Here is a 23,230-nt window from a genome sequence, read left to right as displayed (position 1 = left end):
CTGTCCTCATCTGTAGAAGTCAGAACAGCTTCATTTACCTTCAGCAGGGCTATGCTCATTTGCATTATCTCTTCTTTCTAGCTTACAAGGTATATTCAAAAGCAGCCTCCTCTCCTAAAACAGTTCATAGAAGCTGTATTTGGGGTTAAGGGGAGAAAGTGCATTGTTCATTATATTAAGTATCACAGTAAAAATGTTCTATCAGAGAAAAAAAGGTAGAAATTAAGATTTGTGGACCCTCATTTAACAGATGCCAGTTGGATCACAGTACTTGAAGTTTTTCATGTCTAGCAGTGTTTGCATCTAGTCATAGGAGAGCAGATGTAATATGGAATATAATGGCCTAGAGATGGGTGAGCTGGCAGAGTTCAAGTTTGTGCAGTTCTCCTGGCAACCAGGCAATTCTAGAAAAATTTAATTTACCCAAACCAATTTTTCTTTAGTGAGAAAGAAAACTTAGCTTAGTATTGAGAGAAATAGGATTTTCAGTCTGGTCTTAGTGTTACTAAAGCAGAGTACACAATAAAGGAGAGCAATATAATTTCACAAATAAGGTGGAACTGTGTAGGATAAAAAAAAAAATTGGTTCAGTCTCAAGACTTCACATGAATTGAGAAAGGGGATGGAGAAGTTAGCAACTATGGATGAAGTACTGAGCACAGTAACATCAGCAAACATGTTGACTTCTCTTATATTACATAGCTTTGCACATTTAATCTACTCCGATTCACATCCTTCCAAGCAAACCTTTCCTTTCTCCAAAGTAGTAATTTTTCCCAAATTGTCTGTTGCTCACACTATTACATAAAACCATGGAAAAATTATTTGTTCTAAATAGAGTGGCTTTATTGTTTCTATCAAATGAATTTGAGAAAGTGCATGTGGACAACTGCTAATTAAGATCGTACGGGTATATTATCCTTATGTGATAGGGACCACAAGTTTCTACAACATCCTAATTTGGCCATAATTAATCATGACAAGGATCCTGTTGAGCTGAAAGTGATTAGTTCCAGCCTAATTAAAGTTCACTACTGACTACAGTTCTGGGCTTCACCAGATAGATCATGTTATCATATTTTTTTGCATAGACAGGAAATAACTAAAGATGATGCAAAAACATGAAGCACCTAGAATTTTCCAAATCAATAATAAAAAATAAATGTAAAAATATTACTTACACCCAAGATGTGAACCTATTTCAGGGAACTAAGTAGAGTAAAAAAAATTATCTGTGAGAAATAAATGAAAAGACTGTATTTGAAGATGTAGTGAAGTCCACTTAGAATAGTATCATCCAGCAATGGTGCAGAAGAGATAATTACAGATATATATATATATATATATATATATACACACACATATATATATAAACAGAAATTAAATCTTCCTCCTGATAGTAATGACAGACATTGTATGATCTCAAAATTACTGCAACCTTGTCAGCCACCTGGGCAGACCATGCAGGCATTTTCTGACTAATATGAGGTTAGGAAACATAGTATTTTGGGAAGATAATGGAAAAGGCAAGCTGATATGGAAGACTGTCCTGCCTTCATCTTCTGCTTTGTCAGCCTAGCTTTCTGGAGCTGTGATTCCTGGAGGTGGTTCTTCCTGCAATTCCCCAATCTTCCCCAAGGCCTGACACTGTAGTGGTATTAGGTGAACTTCAAAATTAATGTAGCAAATGACATTTATCACTAGAAGTGGCACCTTGTACAGATCGGCGACAGCCTCTGCGCTCTCACAGTCATCCTCCTCCTCCAGATCCCACTGTGCTTGCCAGTGTTTCTCCATCAGCTCATGGTAAGCCTAAAACAAACATGGTAGGTAGGTAAAGAGCTGAAAAGATCTTAAAAGTTTCTTGTGAGCCTTCCCTTTGCTTCCTTGATGCTCTTCCCTTGTATCACTACAACAGTAATTATTTACCTGGAACCATGACTCAGAGGGAAATTAAACTTGCCTTACCACCTTAATTTGAGCTTATCCAGTCTTGAGTATAAAATTCCTTAGCCTTGGGAATATGAGGTTAAATAATATGTACATAGTACTACAAAACATGTGAAATGATCTGATTTGAAACCTGCTTTCCAGTGTATGAATATCACTACATCATAGCCATTACTATGAGGTGCAGAAGAGCCATCTGACATCATGATGAGACGACTGAGTTTCAGCTGTATCACACTGTACAGGGCTTTTGGACAGGGGTTGGTCACCATGCTCTATGGTGTTTCCTAAAAGGCTGATCTGTGATGTGGTCCTGACTTGTCCTTGGTCACAGTCTTAAAAGGAATGCAATTTTTTTCTCCAAGTGAGGACTGTGACTGTGGATGTGTTGGCAGGTTCATGGAAGGTTATATTTCACAGACAAAGACTACCTCAATCTACAGACTAATGAACAGTGTTATACATAAATATTCCATATTTTAATTTAATCTGCCAAGTGCTCCCTTTCACTCCCATGGTAAACATGGCTTTCTTCATTAGATATGTCAATAGAGCTCTTCTAAAGAGTACCAAAGTGTCCATAAACATTTCATCTCTCTTGTACAGGTAGACTTGAAAGTTCACACATCTTATGGAGTCATACTTTATGACAGAATTTGACAAATTAACTGCTATAACTTTTATGTTCACTGTGGGTAGGCAGAGCCAGACTGGATTACTGTAACTGACACTTTATGGTTTGTGTTCTTCATTCATCATTCCTGTATTCTTTGCCTGTAAAAGACAAAATTAAAATTCTCCTTTTCCAACATGGAAACATTGATAAAGGAGAAAGAATGATACAGAAACTCTAACCTTTACTATATATCTCATTCTGTCTTATAAAAAAATCAGATCTGCAGCTACTCAATCATTACCACCCTACTTGTGTTCAGGACAATCTGATGTGAATTAAGTTTATTGCAAAATCCACCATCATAATTGGCAATCACTTAAAATTCAACAGAAAGCTCAGTTACTGCAAGGCTGCTACCACAGTGGTATAAACCCCTTGATGAGGTGAAGGGGGAAAGGCAGAGAATAGAAGTGTTTTTGATGGGTACAGCTCTGGGCTCGTGGTGAGGCTTTGGAATCAATTCCTTTATACTTGGGCTGGCTGTGAAATAATGTAACAAACTTAAAATAGATCCTCAGTGCCAAGGGGATTGTTCTCACAAAATAATTACTGGACTATTAAAGTCAAACCATGGGAGCTGCAGGTACAGATTTTTCTTGTTCTTCGAAGAGTTTCTGCACTTAAGACCCCATCTGTTCTGGGACAAAAGACTCTCCCACTGTGCAGCAGAAAGGCTAACATTTCTGACTTTCATAATTTGTACACAGACATTCCATAATCCTAAACCTCAGCTGTGTTCTGTCCTGCAGCACGAAGTGCAAGTTGTGTCTCCCTGCTCAGCCTGTCAGAAAGCTGTTGAGTAGGATTAGTTAAACTCTAGACTAATGATCTGCTCATAAGGTGTACAGAATAGAGCATCTCTTACACAAACCTGTGTGGCTCTACCTTTCTAGGGAAGGGGTCTAAATGCAAAAATTTTAAGGTTTGTTCAATGAGTCTAGGATGTGTCCAAGAGTGTCCAATGATGTGTAAAAGGAAAATACATTCACAAGTGCACACTGGCTACAAAAATGTGTGACAAAATTATTTGTCTCAAGTTATGAAAAGCCAAAGATGTATGAAGTGCTATACTTGTTTTTAAGTGAGGTGTTACCAGGCAGGTGTGCATACAGAAACAGTAACTGCATTATCCAATTCATACAATATAATTAAAGAATATGGCCCCATGGTGTAAAGTTGCAGTGTTAAGATCAATAAATTTTGGCAGTTTGCTACAGCTGGAATCTGGGTCTTCTCATAGTTTTATCTATGTTGTTAGATTTCATCAATATATTTTAATGCCACTGAATGTAACCACTTTCACCTTAAATTATTTCTTCTGACAAAAATTGAGAATTATTTTTTTTTAATTCTTAATAACTTGGGTTTGCAGTTCTCAGCAGTTACTTGAATTTTGCAGCTCTCAGCATTTCCTGTTAAGAACTCTGATTTTATACATTCATTTGGAACAATAATAACAAATCTCTATAGAAAATATGACCATGAAAACATTACAGTGGCCATTGTATACCATATTAAATTATCAATTGCAAACCTTCTCTAAGGCATCCTGCCAGAGATCATAATTAGTTTTTCCTCTATTTCTCTGAAATTTGTTAAGCCTTTTGAGCCTCAGTAACCCCACTCATAGAAAGTGACTGTTTCTTCTGTAATGTAGGCTGGACACTTTCCTCCAGATATTTCCTGTCTTGAAGCAATCACACAGTATCTAATAAAAGATGCTTTCTACAAAACATGCAATTTTGCATTAACCCCATTGGCATTCTGTTCCAATGCAACAACACCAACTGCAGGAAAAGCCATGGCAACAGGGATTGTGACCCTGTCTACCTGTGCTACTGCACATGATTCTCATGAAGACACAAAATTCCCAATTTTATGGAACTGGGAGAAATCTGAAATACATTTGACCTTTTAAAAACTAATGGAACAGGGAAAATAAGCTTTTGCTTGTTCACCTTGAGAAAATTATGAACATCTTCAGTAAGAAAAGTTTTGTTAAGGAGACTCTCTTGTTCAGCTTCCTGTCTACGTCTGAACTCTTCCTTCTTCTTTGCACGGTGCTCCAGCCGTTTCAAGATCAGGTCTTTACTTTGTTGCATGCATTCTGGAACATAAACCACAAACAATTAGGCACCACAACTCCACGGGGAGAAAGCAGCATCTGCTACTGTCACACAACATAAGCTCACAGAAATCTGTTAGTGAGTGAAATAGACAAGTAATCACCATGCAGGATTTGAAATTTGCTTCTTACCTTGATGGCCTTTTTAGATGTGAACTTCTAGACTGTTACATGGCACTTAAAGCTATTGGGTTTATGGACTGCTACCGTCCTGCACCCTCCCTCTCACTGGTGCTGTTGTTTATACAAAGGCAGCATGTTAGTTCAAGAAACAGATTCCCCAAACTTCCCCCTCTTGCTTCAGGAAGGTCGGTAAGTGGCTCATTACCTAATTGCAGTTATACAAATGTTGCTGCAAGGACAGGGACAGTAACATATGGTGGGGAGAAAAGGTCTAAAGCACTGCTAGTTCAGATTAGCTTGAACTGGCACGCAGCCATACATACCAGACTTCTAAAGTGACTCATCCAAGAACCTGCAGTAAAAGTTGTCAAGGTCCCTCCAATTTTGTGCTAGTAATGTGAACTATTTGGGACTAAATTCCTCCCTCCTTCATTCCCCCTGTAGCTCCAAGTGATATAGAAATTCATGAGTCTATCTGCATCCTGGGCCGCTGAATGCAATCGGTGCTTTAAATGTTCTGACACTTCATGTCTCATTGCCTGTCCACATAAGAAGAATTTTACTCATTTCATCCAGCTGCCCTGCTCAAGAGCAGTACTTCACTCCTGACACAAGCAGCTAAAGGGGAATGCAAAAGAACAGTTAGTTACCCATGGCTGCTGTTCTGCCACTACATCAAGCTGCTTTAACTTTACGAGAAATTACTTTGTAGAGAAACAAAAAAAGTACTCTAAAAGGAACACAGTACTGCAGCACCAAGAACCTTATTTATTCTCCATGCTAATTTATTGTGCTTATCCACAGGCTGATGATGCACTGACAGAACACTTGAAAATGCACCATAAGTACAGGAAAGCTTGTTATGAAAATATCACTCAAATAAACGTAGCAGTGTTCTACTTTTTAACACTATTGATTCTTTACTACTTCCTTGTTTTGTATCCTAGAAACATAGTTTTGCTAATTTTGTGCTCTGTGAATTATAGGTAGTTTAACTTTTGTATTTAGGAGCTCTTAAGAAAGGTCAACCAACATAAGACTCTATTGAAATAAATGCTGTACTCCAGATATTTTTTCCTAAAGTACTTTTCAATTCTATCTAAAACCAGGAGCTTGATAATGTTCTTCTGCACAGGATGTACCAAGTATAATATATAGCTATATATAACTATAAGCACCTACTTGGCATAAAATAAAGGCCTTGATAGAAATATTTTTGCTTTGGAACAGGTGAAAATTGACAAAAAGGAAAAATCACCCAGAGACACCCATTTATGCTTAAAGAATGTTAGAGGCTGAACCTATGCAAAAACTAGGCATAGACAGCTTTAGAAGCTAACATCCATGAAAGAAACTATATCATAATATACATGTATTTGTGAATATCAGCAAACTGTTCACACAGCTAGATGCTCTGAAAGGAGATCAAGTCTGCAGCACTTTCCGTGCTGAAATAACTGGCTCAGTAGATGATAGGAGAGTGGTGGATATTGGCTACCTTGGCTTCAGGTAGGTTTTTGATGCAGTCTCCTGACAGATCCTCACAGGGAAGAGGATGGATAAGCAGTCAGTGAGATGGACTGAAATCTTGCTCAAAGTTCACCTGGAAGCCAGTACCTACTCGTCTACCCCAGGGGTCAATACTGAGTATGATCCTTCCCAGAAGCTTCATTAAAACCCTGGATGATGGGGCAGAGTGCAAATTTAGCAAGTCTGCAGAGGTCACAAAAAATGGGAGGAGTGGCTGAAAGCATTCCTAGTACATGCCTGTACTTCCATCCATAGGGCACTTGACAAGCTGGAGAAATGAGCTGATGCAAATTTCCTGAAGTTTAACAATGGGAAGTGCAAAGTGCTGCACCTGAGGAAGAACAGCCCCAGGCACAAGCACATGCTGGGGACTGCCCAGCTGGAAAGGAGCTTGGCAGGAAAGGACCTGAGTGTTCTGGTGGACAACAGGCTGAACATAAGCCAGCAGGTAGTGGGAGGGGATCCCTTCCCTCCATTCAGCTCTGGTTAGGCCACACCTGGAGTGCTGTGTCCAGTTCTGGACTCCACAGCCAAGCACAAGAGTGACGTGGGGATACTGAAGAGGGCCACAATAATGAATGGACTGGAGCATGTCTTCTATGAGAGAAAGCTGAGAGCTGGGCATATTCAGCCTGGAGCAAAGCAGGCTCAGGGGCTATCTGAGCATGTATATAAACACCTGGAGAGTGGGTACAAAGAAGATAGAGACACTTTTTTCTGTTGTGCCCAACAGAAGGACCAGAGGCAGCTGCCAGAAACTGAAACACAGGAGATTCCTTTTACCATGAGGATGACTGAGCACTGGAACAGGCAGCCCAGGTGGAGTCTCCATTCTTGGAGACAGAAGCTGTCTGAACACGATCCTGGCAACCAACAGCTCAACCTGCTTGAGCAGACAGGGTGACCACACAACCTCCAGAAGTTCTTTCAACCTTAACCATTTTGTGATTCTGTGAATTTATGACTGTGAGATTAGGCACAAATTATCACCACAAAGCCCAAAGTGAGTTAGCAGCACTGCAGCAAGAACATACTGCAACAAGACTGCATTCATTCTGACTATTCAGTTCACTGAACTCTAAACCTAATGCCATTTTGCTATGACAATTTTCTTTAAATATGTCCAAAAGTAGCAGAAATGGTTGTGGAAATTGTGTTAAAATAGTTCTCATTATTTTCCTTTGGGCTAAATGTTTACCATAATTTTCTGTGAGTGCTAATGGGAAGCACTGAGCCCTGAAACATCACCTATCAGAGAACCTGGGGCTACATTTCTCCACATTGGGCATTAGGTAACATACAAAATGACACAGGGAGAATCTTAAATCAGAGGGGCAGTCAGTGTAGACTTAATTACAACCATGTACTTTTCAGATAGGCAATATGAAGAGGTGTAAAAGGAAGAGGAAAAAACTTCATTTTAAAAGTATTTTAGTCTGACATAAGAGAGATTTATAGGAGGATCATAAGCTTTAACATTATCTTTTCAGAAGAGTGGTAGCACAGCTGCTTCTGGCTTTACATGGCAGCAAGAAATCCTAAGACAGGGTCTTACATCATCCAGTATCACCAGTATGTGAACAGTAAATGGAGAAATATCACAAATACTTGTACCAAGTGTGATTCTTCTTCTATATTCAAATTAATGGAATCAGATTATATGAACTATAAAGTACCTAGTAATACCTGGAACAACACATAAAAGGCTTAAAGTCAAAGTTCCAATTCCAAGCATATATCCTCCAGAATAAAACTGATCCTGGTCAATTTATTAGCATCTTTTTAAAACATATATATGTATATCTATGGCTGAAGCTGTAATTTTTTTACTCTTTGAAACAATGAGAACCCATGTAAGTCATAAGCTGTAGTCTAAGTACTCACCATTACTGTAATGTGCCAGCTGCTCCCAGAAGGCCTTGTGCAGATCTGTTAGAAGTTCTTCCTTTTGTCGGACTGAAAGATTATTCTTTACAGTTAAGTGGTCCAGAATGTTTGACACAGTATTTAATCTACCCTTACACTCTTCTGGTATAGAGGACTTCAGTAAATCGATCATTTTCACCATTAGCTCCCAGTTGAATAACCTTTCCTGAATGTCCTAAACCAAACATAAAGTTCTGTTTAGAAACCAAGAATGTGTCTCTGGTTGTGCTTTTCTTTCATTGAACTACTGAATCCCAAACCATGAAGGAAACCACTGAGGCTTCAAAACCATGTGAATAACCATCTTCATGTACTTAAATACTTATGGAAGTCTTGATCAGTGCAGGCTAGCAGTAGGTTTACATGTTCATGCATGTTCAGTTGCACGAGCTAATCTAAAATTATTGGTGTTTTTCATTATTTGTAAAGAAGACATTAAGTCTGGAAAAGATAATAACACCCTTGCAGGACAAACTTAAATACTCAAGGATAAATGGACAGAAGACAACATGGAAGTCCTATACATCTTTTTAAGATACTATATGGCCGATCAGCATCAGTCTTCATTTTGAAATGAAGACACATAGCTGATTCTGATAATACTGGGATTCATTCAAATACATGGTCAGGCAGGGTTCAGTACATACACTAAAAATCAGTATAATTGCCTATGGCCTAGCAGCTTTCAATGCACTATTAAAGAAGCAGCCCATGATCACGTGGGGAAAGATTTCCTGGGTGAAAGTGCAGCTGATTTAAACAATGCTGCAAGGTTAGAAAGAGTTTGACAATGCTGTGCCAAATTAACAGCTGGATTCGATCTCAAGGGTCTTTTCCAAAACAAATGATTATCTGATTCTCTAACCTACTGTAATTAATAGAGATGTGCCTACAATGACCTCTGCAATGAGATTTCAGCATCATCACAGTAGTGACTTCAGGCAGGAATATCTCCTGTATCTGTATCCAGATATCTTATCTGCAGTCTGCCCATCTGAAGGAACTTACTGTACAGCAGCCCAGTTTGGGTCAAGTGTGATAAGCAGCAAAGACTTTTTTCATATCTGGCCACCTCAGTCTACTTAGCTGCTGCAATGCAAAACTAACAAGCTAATAATTACTGTATCTGTTTATACACCAAATTACTAATAAATGCAGTGATTACAATTGTATGTTAATCTATAAATTACATGTAACTCTTTCAGTTTTTTCAGTTTTGCACTCTTCTGTGCAAAAAACAACAGAAGATCTGTTATGTTTAACACAACTTAAAGCACAGTGCTGGTGCATTTATGAACAGTCTTTCCTCCTCAGACCATATCACTACGAGCTGATGAGAATTTTCAATTCCAATTGAAGTCACTAAACACACAGAATCATCCTCAAATTTAAATTAGGATTTGTCTAGTCAAAGTGAAATAAATATTTTGAAAGAAAAGGAAATTTAGTAATGCCCACAGTATAGATCAATTAGATCTAGTGCTCTCGCTCCTGGATCACCAGCTGCATTAATAATACTGTTTCCTTATATGACTACCTAAATGGTATTCTGAGAATTAGAACTCAAATGTAGAGAGTTCATCCCCCTGTGAGTCTTCCTAAACTGCAATGCAAATTGAGCTCTTTGCAATAAAACTCAAAGAGACAACTGGATTAAGCAGTCTACATCACTCCTGAGGCAGGACTGACAGACTCTGTGCACTGACAAACTTCTTTCTCTTCAGATTGACTAAATCTGTCTCTACTTTTATTACTTTTTTACTTTACCATTGCCTGCAAGTCTTGAGATTCACTTAACAAGCTTTCTACTGCAATCATCTTCTCAGTCAGATCCATCATTATCTTTGCTGCTTTGGCACTTGAGCATTTTGATTGGTCCAAAAAGTCCTGCTGGGATTTGTCAGTCTGCTTCCAGAAGGCTTCCATCTGTGGAATATGAATCAAAAAAACAACCATGTTCCCTCATTAATCAAGTGGTATTTCATTACAGAAAGAGGCATATATATGAGTCTACTGAAATACAAGTCACTTGATTACAGACAGCTCTCAGTATTAGTTATATTGAACAATTTGCAAAGCTATAGAGACTATAACATATTTTATATATTTAAAAAAATAAGTATATTTAATATATTGTTGGTGGCACATAACCAGTAGGTCAAACCTGACCTTTCAAAATAATTGCAGTCATTCTTTCTAACTAGCTAAGAATTTTTTAATTCTCCACATACTGCATCCATAAGAGCCTATGATGTTTTTAGTGCTGATGGTAAAAACCTAGAAGATAAACAGCATGTCTTTCATAATAGGAAGTTTATTTAGCTGTAGGAGCAGGTATTCTAGTCAAACAACATTTTTACAATCACAGCTAGATGCTACATAAGCACGTCACTTGCTGGAATAAAGTGCAGTGTCAGCACGGTGTATGTGCCAATTCTGATGGGTTATTATACGGACAATCCCTAGTTTTAGGTTCTGATTCCACAAACATGATTGTGCACAAGTGTCAATATTCTGTGCTCTGTGGGATAACTTGTACACATAAAGGTACAAAATGCATCCATCACCAAGATTTCTATTAAGTATCCATGAGTTTTGGAAAAAAATGTTATTATGGCATCTGTGAGTATGGCAAAAAGCCCTTTATATTCTCAGGGGAAGACTGGATTAGTCCAAGGTACTGATCTATACAAATCTGCATAGAGGAAAATTATTTTCAGTACGATAAAAAGCAGTTGCAGGCACAAGAGTGACAGACCCACTGAAGGATGATTGCTGCTGGTGAAGAAATGCCTCATGTTGCTCAGCAAAGTTGCCAGCAATTATTTTTACACGAATAACTCTGGAAAACTCTAATCATTTTTCCACTGAGCAAAGTTAAAATGAAAAAGAAACTTGACACAGATGTTCCAATGTTACCAGGACTTCCACTATAAAATGAAGGGCTCAGAGAATCAAAAGAAAGCTGAGAAAATTCCCAGTGAAGCACTTAAGGACCAGACATTAAAAAATATTAACTCCTGTATGAAAAAGGCCCAAGGTTGAGGTGATGGGCTGTTTGGTCTAGGGCTGAAGTGTCACAGTCAATCAACACAGGCGACTTACAGAGCTATCACCGTCTCATTTTCATCAGCAGTCAATTTGCTCAAGCTTCAAAAACAGGGCTGAGAAGAATATTACTCAGTTTACTGGAAAATAATACATAGAATGTTCTTAACCACCAGTTTTCTAGCCTGAAAGCTATACTGACACAGTGAACCTACTTCAGAGAAAAAAAAAAAAAATCTTTACTTTGAAAATCAAATGCTTGCTATCAAACTGTATTTTCACATCAAAAAATGTAAATATATTCTCACATGGAAAGTTGCTAAAGAAAAATGTTTTGCTAAAGTAAATGCACAAAACATACTAAAATATTTCCCAGCAACTATATTCTTAGTACTTCTTTCAGCTGAAAAAAAAATGTAGTTTCTTATTACTCTCTTACACAGTTATGGGGATTGACAAAAGCAAGGTGCTAGGATAACATTCCTAAAAGTCAGGCTATACATAGGTTTGAAATAAGTCTTATCATCAGACAAGCACCAGACATTTCTCAGCTGATAAAACAGTAGTGTTTTACAACAAACATAAAAATTGTTTTATCTATAAAAAGATATTGACACCCAAAGGTAGTTGAAAATATTTTGCTGGGGTGAAGTAAAAATATTTTCAGGACTCGTACACATATAAAATACTAACTGTATTATATTTATACACATAAAATACTCATCAAAACCATTGTGCTAAAGAACTTCCCACCAAAAGAGTTACACTAAAATAAAATTTTAGAAACAATTAGAAAGTTACATTATCTATTACGTGCTCGGAGTACTCCCTTTCCTTCCTTTCTATGTCTTCTAGAGTCTGGAACTCTGAATTATGCCCTCCTGACATTTCACTATTCTGGAGTCTGGAGTCAAGTTGTTTCTGTAATTCTCCAAAATCCTGGGGAAAAAATAAAGTGATTTGTTAAACAGAGAAACAAATGTAACTTCTAAATTTGGAAGTGAATCTGTATGTCAGTTCTAGCCCATGGCTAAGGAAGAACAGGAGTGTTCAAAAAATTTTGTTTCTTGGTAATGTGCATTCTGTAGCAAGCAAGGAAATCTCCATATATATGGCAGCTCTGAACTAAACTTAATACAAATACATATATTTCCATTAGGATGTGAGTACAGTCAAGACTGTAGTCCACCTCTGCTGAATTCAAGTTTTAGTAAACTGCTTCATGAGCTTTTATACTAATAACCCCTGGAATCTATCTAGGAATATTTTTATTTTAATGCATGTGCCCCATCTTAAATGGCAGCTATGAGTGTACATGCTGTGTTTAAAAGCTCCAGATGATAATGCAGAGTGCTGGATGAACACACATGGATGAGCACACCTGTAATGCTCATAAGGGACAATTTAGAGGCTGCTCATGATTACATGAGGTTTTAGTTTTTCAGTCCTTTAGAAACCAGGGTGATTTTTTTTTTGAAAGCTGATGTTGCTGACAAATACCAGTCTGCTACCATTGCTTAGTAAGTTGATACTGAAAAGGGTGATCCTTTCTTTGCTGCAAGATGCCTTACATAGCAAGCACTGACTTCTAATACCACCCACTTTTGGCTGTCAATGCATTAACATGACATCCTTATGCCTTAAAGAAATGTAAGTGAGTTGGACAAGCTTCATTAACCATGTCATCAAAATCCCATGAATCTTCTGGATGCAGAACTAAAAGAGGAAAATGCTGTCTGTAATAAAACATGTAACACTTTTGCTTATTGCCAACATCTCTTTTACATGGTGGTCATAACCAGTCTTGTTCCTTGTATGATATCCCACCTCTAAGACTGTCAGGTTTACAAGATCTTCCTCTCCATCATATAGGACATAGAAACCCCCTACTGGCACTTTAACAACTGGACTTCTCTGGCAATTATTGCATCTAATTATTCAGATTTAGTCCTTATCTTGCAGCACCTTAGGAGCATGAGGACACTGATGCCATCAAACTTCACTGAGGATTAGGTTCTATCAGGAAACATGCCCATTCTACATTACCTCTGTTTATAATTTGAAGTCATTACCAGAAGACCACCAGTAAAAGGATTTTGCATATCTAATCTCACTTTTCATCTAGTAAATACAATAAGCTTTAATACTAAACTTGAGGATTTAAGGCAGAAGAGTGCTTTAAGGCAAAATGCATTCTTCTATAAACCATAGGGTACAACTATGAAGATTCCTTATAGTAAATCACAGATTGTGAGACTGCACAAAGTATTCAACAACTAGAGCTCATGAGCTGATAGACTAATGCCTAGATGTGAAATTCCACCTACATGTGAGAAAAGCATAGTGGCTACTGTGATTAGGCTGCTCTCAGCACAAACATTCAAGATTTGGATTGGCAGGACATTGCCATAAAACATAAAACAAAGGTTCCTACAGAAGGTGGGACAGACGATCTGAAGATATGCTCCTCAATCCAGATTTTTCTGTGACTCTAAACTGGAAAGTGGATCCAATAGCTCTCCTATTTTCTATAGTTTTGTAAAGCTTTTTGTTCCTTCTAATAACCTTAAAAATAGTACTGTGATTCTACCTGAAATGTACATTGGCTGTCAGTATATGTCTTCCAGCTCAGAAGTGGCATATGGACTTTGATACAAGTACATGAAAGAAAAAAAGGATGATGAGGAAAATAAGTATATTTATCCCTGATGAAAGCCTTGGGCTTCATACTGCCACTTTATTTCCTGCTATTTTATTATCAGCAATGATACCTGGGACCAAATAAAGCCCCTGATAATTAGAAATCATTTAATCTGAGTGAAAAAGGTTCAAAATGTTCTGTTTACTTAAATGGATTCAACTACAAAATATTTTAACAGATTACACAGATCACTTCATACAGCAATGAAGAGGAAAAGCATACAAGGTAATGGAGAAAATCAACTAACAAGGGAGTTTCTTTGCACGTTCTTCAGGAATAGACTACAAATGACATTGCTGTTCAAAAGGAGTAGGTGAAATGGCCTGCTGTAGTAATAAGGTTAACTCTTATTTTGTGTGGTCTTAAATATTAACCAACAAACCTACTTACATTTTCCTGATTTAAAAGGATCTTCTTCAACAAACCATCAGTAATCTTCTTTTTACGATGGAAGTCTGTGAGGTATATCTTGAAAATCTGAATAAACATCTGTTTAAAAGGAAGAAAACAAAATCCAGGTTAAAGGCCTGTTTGTCACTGTAAGGACATCTTTGTGATAACTTCTACTGATTTAGATCAGGAAGAATATAGCAAATCCTAAGTGAAACAACAGATAAATTAACAGATAAACCACCAGCAACTCTCCAGTACTCCCACTGTGAAAAATTCTCTGGTTTTGGCTCCAGTGAAATACTGGAAGATGGTGTTACTCATAATCTCATATACCCTTGTAAGCAGACAGACACATTCAAAACTATTATTGACTGGAGAAAATACAGATCACTTGCAAATATAAAGCCCATTTTTCTAAAGTTTAATGAGCCCCTAAACTGGAAGATATCAACTATTCGAAAGATACTAAAGACTCATTACTCTAACTTCAACTAGTAGTTGAACTGTAGTCAGCCACATCATACATCAAACATTTTTATGCACAACCCAAAAGAAACTATCTCAAGTTCTAGCCAGCTTCTCTTGCAAGAATAATACTTATTTTCCATTTGTGTGCCTTTTTTCTTTTAAGACTGTAATACTAATGTCCTCAAAAAGATGTTTTTGAATTTTTTTAACACTGGGAAAACTTTTGCTTAACCTTTTCCTCTCTTGCCTCGATTAGAGATTCAGTGTAAGGTTAATGCACTTCATTACTAACTACTGCAGCATTTTCCATTTGATGTGGAAATAAAAATATGTGAAATTTAATAGCTACCTGCCTGTTCCTCATAATATTGAAAATAAGATGATGGAGAACTTGCCCACTTAAAACATATAAAAACATAAATACTTATTTACATATAGAAAAAGTTATTGAAGCCAATATGTCAAGTAGCAAAATCTGGAAAATATATTATAATTAAAGCTCAATAGAAGAGAAAACCATATAGCAGTCATGTTTTGGATCTCACTTGTGAAAGTTTTGGACACGAGTTTGGCAAGTTTTGTACGCACTACCAGGATATCACATATAGTACAAAGTAAAAAAAATGGTTCAGGAGAAGACTGAAAGAAAAGGATATATTACCTCAGACCTGATGCCAAGAAAGACTGAAATCAGAGAAAGGAGAGTGGGAAAGGAAGAAATTATTCCCAGACTGATTTATTTTTTCCCTTCTAGCAAAAATATAAAGCTATTTAAACATTCAGCTAAATGTCAAAATCGTTTGTGGTGATTTCTGGTGGGCCCCAAAGCATGTTAAATGCTCATTTTCTCTGTGTTTCTGTGATTACATCACTATGTTGCTACTTACCTTCCTTTAGAAATTGATGGTTGGCTCTGACATCAAATTCAACCTTCTATAATCAAGCTAAACTTCCTTCTGGAATCTGATTGCAAGTTCCCTTTCTCATCTAACAAGATGTGGATAACCCATCAGATGAGAAATTGCTCCCCAGGTTTACTTTCCTGTTTCCTCCTTTGGGTTGTGTAGAAATTTGCTCAGACAATCTCACCCTTTGAAATATTCTCAGTAGATTTAGGAAATTATATCAGAAATTACCAATTTATTTAAACAGAGCCCAAGAAAAGAGGGGAAGAGAAAGCTGTAGACTTTATGTCCAGACTCATATTTACTGAGCTAAAACTCAGTAGCAGTAACGGTGTTGCACTTGATCACAGCTAGTCACCACAAACAATCATTACTGAGTATCATGTGGCTTTAATTGTACTTTATTTTTTTCTTTTCTTTTTTTTCCTTGTCAGTTTTGGATGCTGTGACTTGATGTAGGTAGTTATCTATGGATTAAATGGGAGCTTAATTGCACAGTTGTACAAAATCACAACTATTGTACTTATCAGAATGGTACTGATTCAGTTGAACTGAATTTTCAATTTTATTCCAAAAGCTTTAAGTCTTTGGAGTTGCAACGCGCAAGCAAGCAAACTTGTCCTTAGGACAAACTTATCTAAATAATTCATTACCTCTTTTTATGAGCCTCAAGGACACCTCTGGAGTAATGTTTAAAACTAAATTTTTGTATTTCCTATATTGGTATTTCACAGACCAGTATACTTCATTATATTTTACTTCTTTAGGAAGCTCATATATATGCAGAGTAGAAGAAAAAAACAAAAAGACAATAATGTGGAAATGCAACTCTGCTACACTACATCCCACCCAGCCAGCTATTTATGTTATTTCCTAAACTGATATTCAACTAAGATGTTCAAAACAATGAGCCATAAATGAGATTTAAGTACCTACCATATGTTTTTCTTTTCTGAGTTCAGTATCAAGAAGCATGAGATCTTTTAAAATAAGACTGCAAAGGCAGAGCTTAACATCAAAACTAAAACAAAGATTAAAAATGTATTAATAGCAATCTAAATGAGTTACACAAAAGGAAAACACAATATATGTTTCATTTAACCAGTAGATTCTCCTAAAAACACTGCCCTGAAACATAAGTGAAGTCACTTTATTTCTACATTGCTTCCTTTTTCAAAAAACATTTCTCTGTGTAAAAGTAAACAAAACAAAGTAGTGCTTTTAATAAAGTTGGCATTGCCCTTTCCCCTAGAAAAAGTCAAGTTGAACATCGGAATGAATGGATACAACAAGGGAAAACAGGGCTTTAAATTGAAACAGCCAGAGTAAGAGTGGATATTTTGTAAACATCCTCCACCACTAGCTAATACTTGTCCCTGTCCCTGTGACATAAATAGGATGTTCTTATTCTTTCTAATGAGAATGCAGACACATGTACTCATCTAGGGGTACCTTGCTGTGGTGCTGCTGAAAGGAAATCAGAGCTGACAGACCACTTTAATTACCTCTACCTGCTCATCAGCAGCATCAGAGAGAAACTGTTTTCCCAGAGTAGGACATGAGCAGCTCCCATTAAAACGGAGAGAACAGACCACTGAGTGTTCTCAAGGCACCTGCAGTGTGAGGTGACATTGTACAGCGCAGAGGACTCCATCCCCAGCACACGTGAACAGAGCATACGAGATGTAACAAAGACATCTCCTTATCCTAACAGACACACCTTTTATAAGCTTTTGGCCAATTCTGCTTCCCAAAATTTTACAAATACCAGGATGACTTCCAACAGCTTAATGCATTAATCTCCCCAACAACTTTTTTAGGATTCTAAGCAGATAACGCTATCCTGATGTGGTGACTTTGTGCATTCATGCCCAGCCTTTCACCTTTAGTGACTGTCCTAAAAACACAGGAAACGACCAAACAAGAGTAAATTTACTGCTTACCTTTCACATGTCAGCACTTCAGGGAAGCTTGCCACCTTTAGGAAGGCCCGAGCCTGAAATCTGTCATCGCTTGTTGTGGAATGTATTGTTGTGGAGGAACTACAGTCCTCTTTGTCTCCCTGGCTCAGAGATCCCAGGCTGCCTGACATGGATGTCTCCACCACCTGATTAGGCAGAACTGCCTGCTTTGGATTCTCATGCAAAGATGGATTGGATGAGCCATCTGCCAAAGGCTAGAAGTCACAGGAAATTCACAAGGTCAATTAATATAACACAATATGGAGACAAACATCACATCAAATTTCAGTGTGTACTTTTAAGGGAAAAGTTAAACAGTATACACAGCAAAGTGTTTCCATATACATGACCAGCTTTTGCACTGCCCAGGAAAGCAGTCTTCTGTTGTAGTTAGCTGCTTGGTGCTAACCTTCTTCCTTTTAATGATTGTGGTGTTTTTCTTATGGCTCCTTACATAGATCCAGCTTCCATTAATGTTAAGAGGCAGAAAAGCTCTCTTAAATATAGTGAAAATTGACTAGACACCATGTAAAGCATTGCAGGTTTCAGGGGGAGCTGAAAGCAGCTGACACCTTACAGAATAAGCCCCGAGTCAATCAACTATAAAAAAGAGAAAGATCCCTATTAAGCAGATTGGAAGTAAATTTTCTTCCATTACTTGACTGCAATTTACTCTGACACAGAATGATTGTCATGAATTTTTACAAGTAGAATTTAAAACCTTACCCTAAATTTCTGGTTGATAGGATAGATCACTTTAGCTTTTAATGCAAATGCTGTGATGTTACTGTTCAGAGGAGACTCACTTTCCTGTGTGGAAAAGAACAGAAAATCATTTGGGAACAGCAGCACATCAGGCAATTACTCACTCTAAGTATCATGTACTCCTTTTTGTTACACAACCTAAATGTTCCTATTGATAACTGTTTATTGATTGTCTCTGCTTTGCTGCAAGAAGTCTTCAGATAAGGCTCATTCCAAAAGAAGGAAAGAAAAGAGTTCCCTTTACCATTACCATGTTTCAAAGTAGTTTTAATTCTCCAGGAGCAAAGAGGTAGTATCTGATATTTGCAAGGTATTTCCATTTGTGTCTTGTCACCCACCTCCATACCCTTAGCAACAACTAAAGATTTTACAAACGAGACTGATAATAAAAACTACTGAAGATAATAAGCTTCACAGATATCATCATGGCTATAAATTCTGTCTTTCAATTTAAATAAAGAAACAATAAATTAAGCAAATCCAGTCATTATTTTGTCCTGGGAAGAACTATTATAATACAGCCCTTACTCAAAATCTAGAGAAAATAACAATGTTTTCCAAAGAACTTTTAAACTATACTGAATTATTTTCATGCAATTTTCTATATCACATAATCTGACTTCCTGCTACAGCCTTTTTCTAGACTACGGAACAATGGGATCACCATTTGTTTTGAGAGGTTAGGTACGGCTTAATAAAAGTTTGGCTATAAATAGAAGATAAAATGAGTAAATCCAAGCACTAGGATTTCCTATTTTATCTCTTTTGGTTTTGTCATATGAAATGAAAGACTCTGATTTGTCAAAACAGGGTTTTTCATACAGCTTTTTCTTGGAAATATCAAAGCAGTAATAGAGTCTAAAAAATAGGAATGGAAAGAGAAGAGCAATGTAATGTATATAATGTATGTAATTCACTAGACTTCTATCATTGCATCATTTAATCTCCATTTAATTTATTTCCATTTTTGGGTTTCCTGATAAAGTGTAGAACACTTGCTGCCCATAGTGAGCAACCCCAGCACTGCAATATCTCATCAGGACAGGAGGGACAGAGCTACTGCTCTGCAGTGGCTGGAGGCAGAGCAGCCAGTGCAAAGTTGGAAAGCTGTACTGCAGTGTGCTACAACTAATACATCCTGCTTCTCAGCAGGCATAAGTAACACACCATCATTATTAATACAGTAATTATGATATTATTGCAATGTGAAAAGTCTCAGAATGAAAATAACTGCTTTTCTGAAGTGCTCTAACCTAATTAAAAGTATTTTCCATCTATACTTCCTCATAAAAGGTCTGTTTGATGCTAGTAACAGCAAAAACCTCTGGAAAACAGAACAAATTAATAGAAAAAAAAATTACATATAACTTCAGTAGTTAGAGAAATAGGTGGAGAAAGTCCCCCCAAATAACAAGGTACTTCTTGATGTCTTACAAATGAGCCATTTAACGGAAATGGATATAGTTGTGAATGATCACCTTTAAAAGACTGATCCCATTTCAAAACCACTGGTAATAAGCACAAAGATGTAAAATTGTGTAAGCTCTTCCACAACACTTACACTTCAAAAAATAACCTAATCCATGCTCATTTGTTATAGTCTACTTTAACTCAAGCAAAATGACCAAGTATGTTTTGTCACCACTCCTGATCACAAAGCTGAAATGAAGATTCATTACAAGTCAGGATTTAAACCAACGGTTTAAATGTTAACAATAAGATTTTCTTGAAATCCTGAAATCGCTTCTTGTTACAAGCTAATCACCAGATTTGCTGGTTTTGACTGTCATTTTATGCACATACTTAATTTATGTATAATAGACTGAATCAGCTGAACTGCTCATTTTTAAATGAGCAGTTTAAATCACAATCTTCAACAAGAGCAGTCAAATCAGCTTTGGGTGAAAGATAGTGATCTAATGACTACACAGTAGGACTGGTTCTCCAGTTATTTTGGGATTATTGAAAAAAAAAAAAAAGTTTCTTAAGTTACCTGATGTTTTCATTGAGGATATGTTATTAAGTTTATATTCCTATTTTTTTCACAAATTCTCTAATTGTCTTTGAATCCCAGCTCACCACAGCAGTCTTTCAGTACTTACAAACTTTTTCTTACGTCAATAGTGTTAATTTATCCCATCAGCCTTTTGAAACTAAGGACAACATAGAGATGAAAGCAAAGAAGCCTCTGTCCAAAAAGAATTTGGATCTTGATTAAAATATCCAAAGAGTACCCCAGGAGAAACGGAATTCATAAGGGGAATAAGTGTTTGAAGTGGTTGCACTCATAAGCAGCAATCAATTCCCACTCTCCATCTTACACTTTATCTGAACACTTTTTAAAGTCTCTCTCCAAACCCACAAAAATTAAGACAATTTGGAGCAGGCCCTGAAGATGCTCACTGCTACATGCAGCAAAATGGACATCCATCTACAAGAGCAGAGCTTTACCTCCAGCACCATTTCCTCTTTCGATGTATAGGGCTCTGCTTCACTTTTCATAACTGTGTGCTCTTTTTCACCAGTGTTGAAGCTTTCCAGAAGTCTTTGAGAATCATCTTTCTGAAATTCCAAGAGAAAACATAACATGTAACACTTGAGATCATGCAGATTAACTGGAGACATCTTCTACAGCAGTCTGGATATGTTCACGTCTCCATCATGAAAATTATTCCAGAATTAGTTGAAAATTTTGGAAAAATACAATCTGAAAATGAATGAAAATTTTACATATTCAGAAAGGAATAATTAAAATTAATGAACTTTTAAAATTTGTCATTCCAGAAGTAGAAATTTTATCTAAAAAATTTTAAGAGGCTGTGAACATGTCAAATCAATCCATCTGCTCTCAAAATGTCATACTACAGACTATGGAGTCAACCTCATGGTCTGAGCTCAAACATCTCAATTACAGCAAGTTAACTAAAATTGTCTATAATTACCAGCAATAAAGAGAATGCCAAGTATTTTTGCTCCCTGGCCATGACGCAGACTTCCTAAATGAAGCCTTCTGTGTGCGGAAGTTCCTGTCAGGGACAAGTAACTATCAGAAAATGTTCATCACCTCCTTTCCCCAAAAGCAATCCATATTATTGGCTTCACTTCACAAACACAAAAAGCCACTGGTAGGGACACAGATACTGTGTGGAAATAAAACCTCCTGCTACACATGATCTTCCCTACACACTATAGAGATCAGAAAACAATAGCGATGTGCCTCCCTCCAAACACAGCATCAGAAGGATTTCTTTTTTAGTGAAGGAAAAGATGGCACCCACACTACATGGATTACTTTTTAAATTCTTTTTCAGGTTTTCAATCCACTGACTACTATTTGATGTAGCCTAATGATACAGCTGCAGCTGTATATATAGCTATATATATATATATATATATGTATAGCTGATATAGCTACAGCTATGCATGTCACTGTCTTATGCAAGGGTTCACCTTAAGTTATTTTGCCACTTGGTATGTAAAGTAGTACATTTTCCCAGAACACAGAGAACAGCCCAGCTTTGGAACACACTTAATCCCTTATGACTTGTCTCTATCACCTCTCTAGATCTTAGATGGTGCAATAATTCAATTATATTTTTGGGTTAGCCTTTTAGATGTGCTAAAGTGCAGATGCTGATTCCTAAAAATCTACTTATGAGAAAAGAACAGCTACAAATCTCTCTCAGCAATCTTTTAATTTATTTGTTACCATGGTAAAGAGTTCTTCTTAGAACTACCCTAGTGTATCCTATGTACAAATCAACAAATAAGGGACTTATGCATCCTCCATGAACCCACATCCCAGAAATTCAGGCTGAGATCTATAAAATAGTGATTAATTGGGGCTGAATACATAATACAATAAATGTATTGGCTTATTGTGGTGCTTAAAACTGCTTCAGACTCCAGGTACTTGCCCTGCTACCATGCTAAGGATAATTTAGCTGCTTGGGATAGGACACATCATACTTAGGAAAGCTATCCCTGCTTTTACTTTGGATACAGAAGGCTGCAATAGGTGCAGTTCAGAACCTGCTTGCATTGGTGGGGCAAATAGTGGAAAGAAGGAACAGCCTAAGGTTGCCCTGTTCAGTTGGGGAAATCAGACCCACAGGACACAATCTTCCCACGCTGCAATATGCTCTGTATGCAGCAGCAAGCAGTTTATTTTTCTTTCAAAATAAATAACCCTTTCACGACAGCAGCATTGATTTTAATGGCATTTAAACATCTAAATGCATCTGAAGATCCACACCGGGAAGACTGACAGCTTCTCCCTATTGACATATATGACATAAAGGATAAAACTGTACATGGCTACATTTGAGTAGGTAGTGGCAGTACAATAAAGATACACCTATTAAGGCAAGGAAAATGAACAATTGAATCAGAAAGGCTTGTACTTGCACAGGCTGCATTGATCCAGCACTTGAAGTGCCTCCATTACTAGGCTAAAGTCTGGCTTCAAACAGAGCCTCAATCCTCCAGCTTAAAAGCAGTTGGGAACTAGAGAATTTGTCTCCTATGTCATGTTTAATGATGATCAACACTAGCAGATACACACATGCAGCAGAGCTGTTATAGCTCAGAAAAGGTGTGGTGAAAAACCAAGGCAGACCAGACCCTGCACTTGCAGGCTGGCAGAACTCTGCAGGGCTC

General features: G+C 37.2%; 1 protein-coding gene across 4 annotated transcripts in view; it reads right to left on the bottom strand.

Moving 5' to 3' along the window:
• EVC (EvC ciliary complex subunit 1) overlaps positions 1-23,230 on the bottom strand; it is a 48,677-nt gene that overhangs the window by 24,351 nt on the left and 1,096 nt on the right. For all 4 annotated transcript variants that reach the window (XM_015624540.3, XM_015624542.3, XM_015624541.3 and 1 more), the window contains exons 2-11: positions 21,023-21,133; positions 18,533-18,616; positions 17,789-18,021; positions 16,782-16,866; positions 14,470-14,568; positions 12,180-12,317; positions 10,098-10,256; positions 8,289-8,505; positions 4,585-4,733; positions 1,714-1,812 (exon numbers count right to left, since the gene is read on the bottom strand). In XM_015624540.3, the coding sequence (XP_015480026.2) occupies positions 1,714-1,812; positions 4,585-4,733; positions 8,289-8,505; positions 10,098-10,256; positions 12,180-12,317; positions 14,470-14,568; positions 16,782-16,866; positions 17,789-18,021; positions 18,533-18,616; positions 21,023-21,133 (1,374 nt within the window). The remainder of the gene's footprint in view (positions 1-1,713; positions 1,813-4,584; positions 4,734-8,288; positions 8,506-10,097; positions 10,257-12,179; positions 12,318-14,469; positions 14,569-16,781; positions 16,867-17,788; positions 18,022-18,532; positions 18,617-21,022; positions 21,134-23,230) is intronic.

Source organism: Parus major, chromosome 4 (genome assembly GCF_001522545.3).
Source record: "Parus major isolate Abel chromosome 4, Parus_major1.1, whole genome shotgun sequence".
Taxonomy (NCBI): Eukaryota; Metazoa; Chordata; class Aves; order Passeriformes; family Paridae; genus Parus; species Parus major.
The sequence above is the reverse complement of the archived record's forward strand: the minus strand, read 5'-3'. Positions and strand labels throughout refer to the sequence as shown.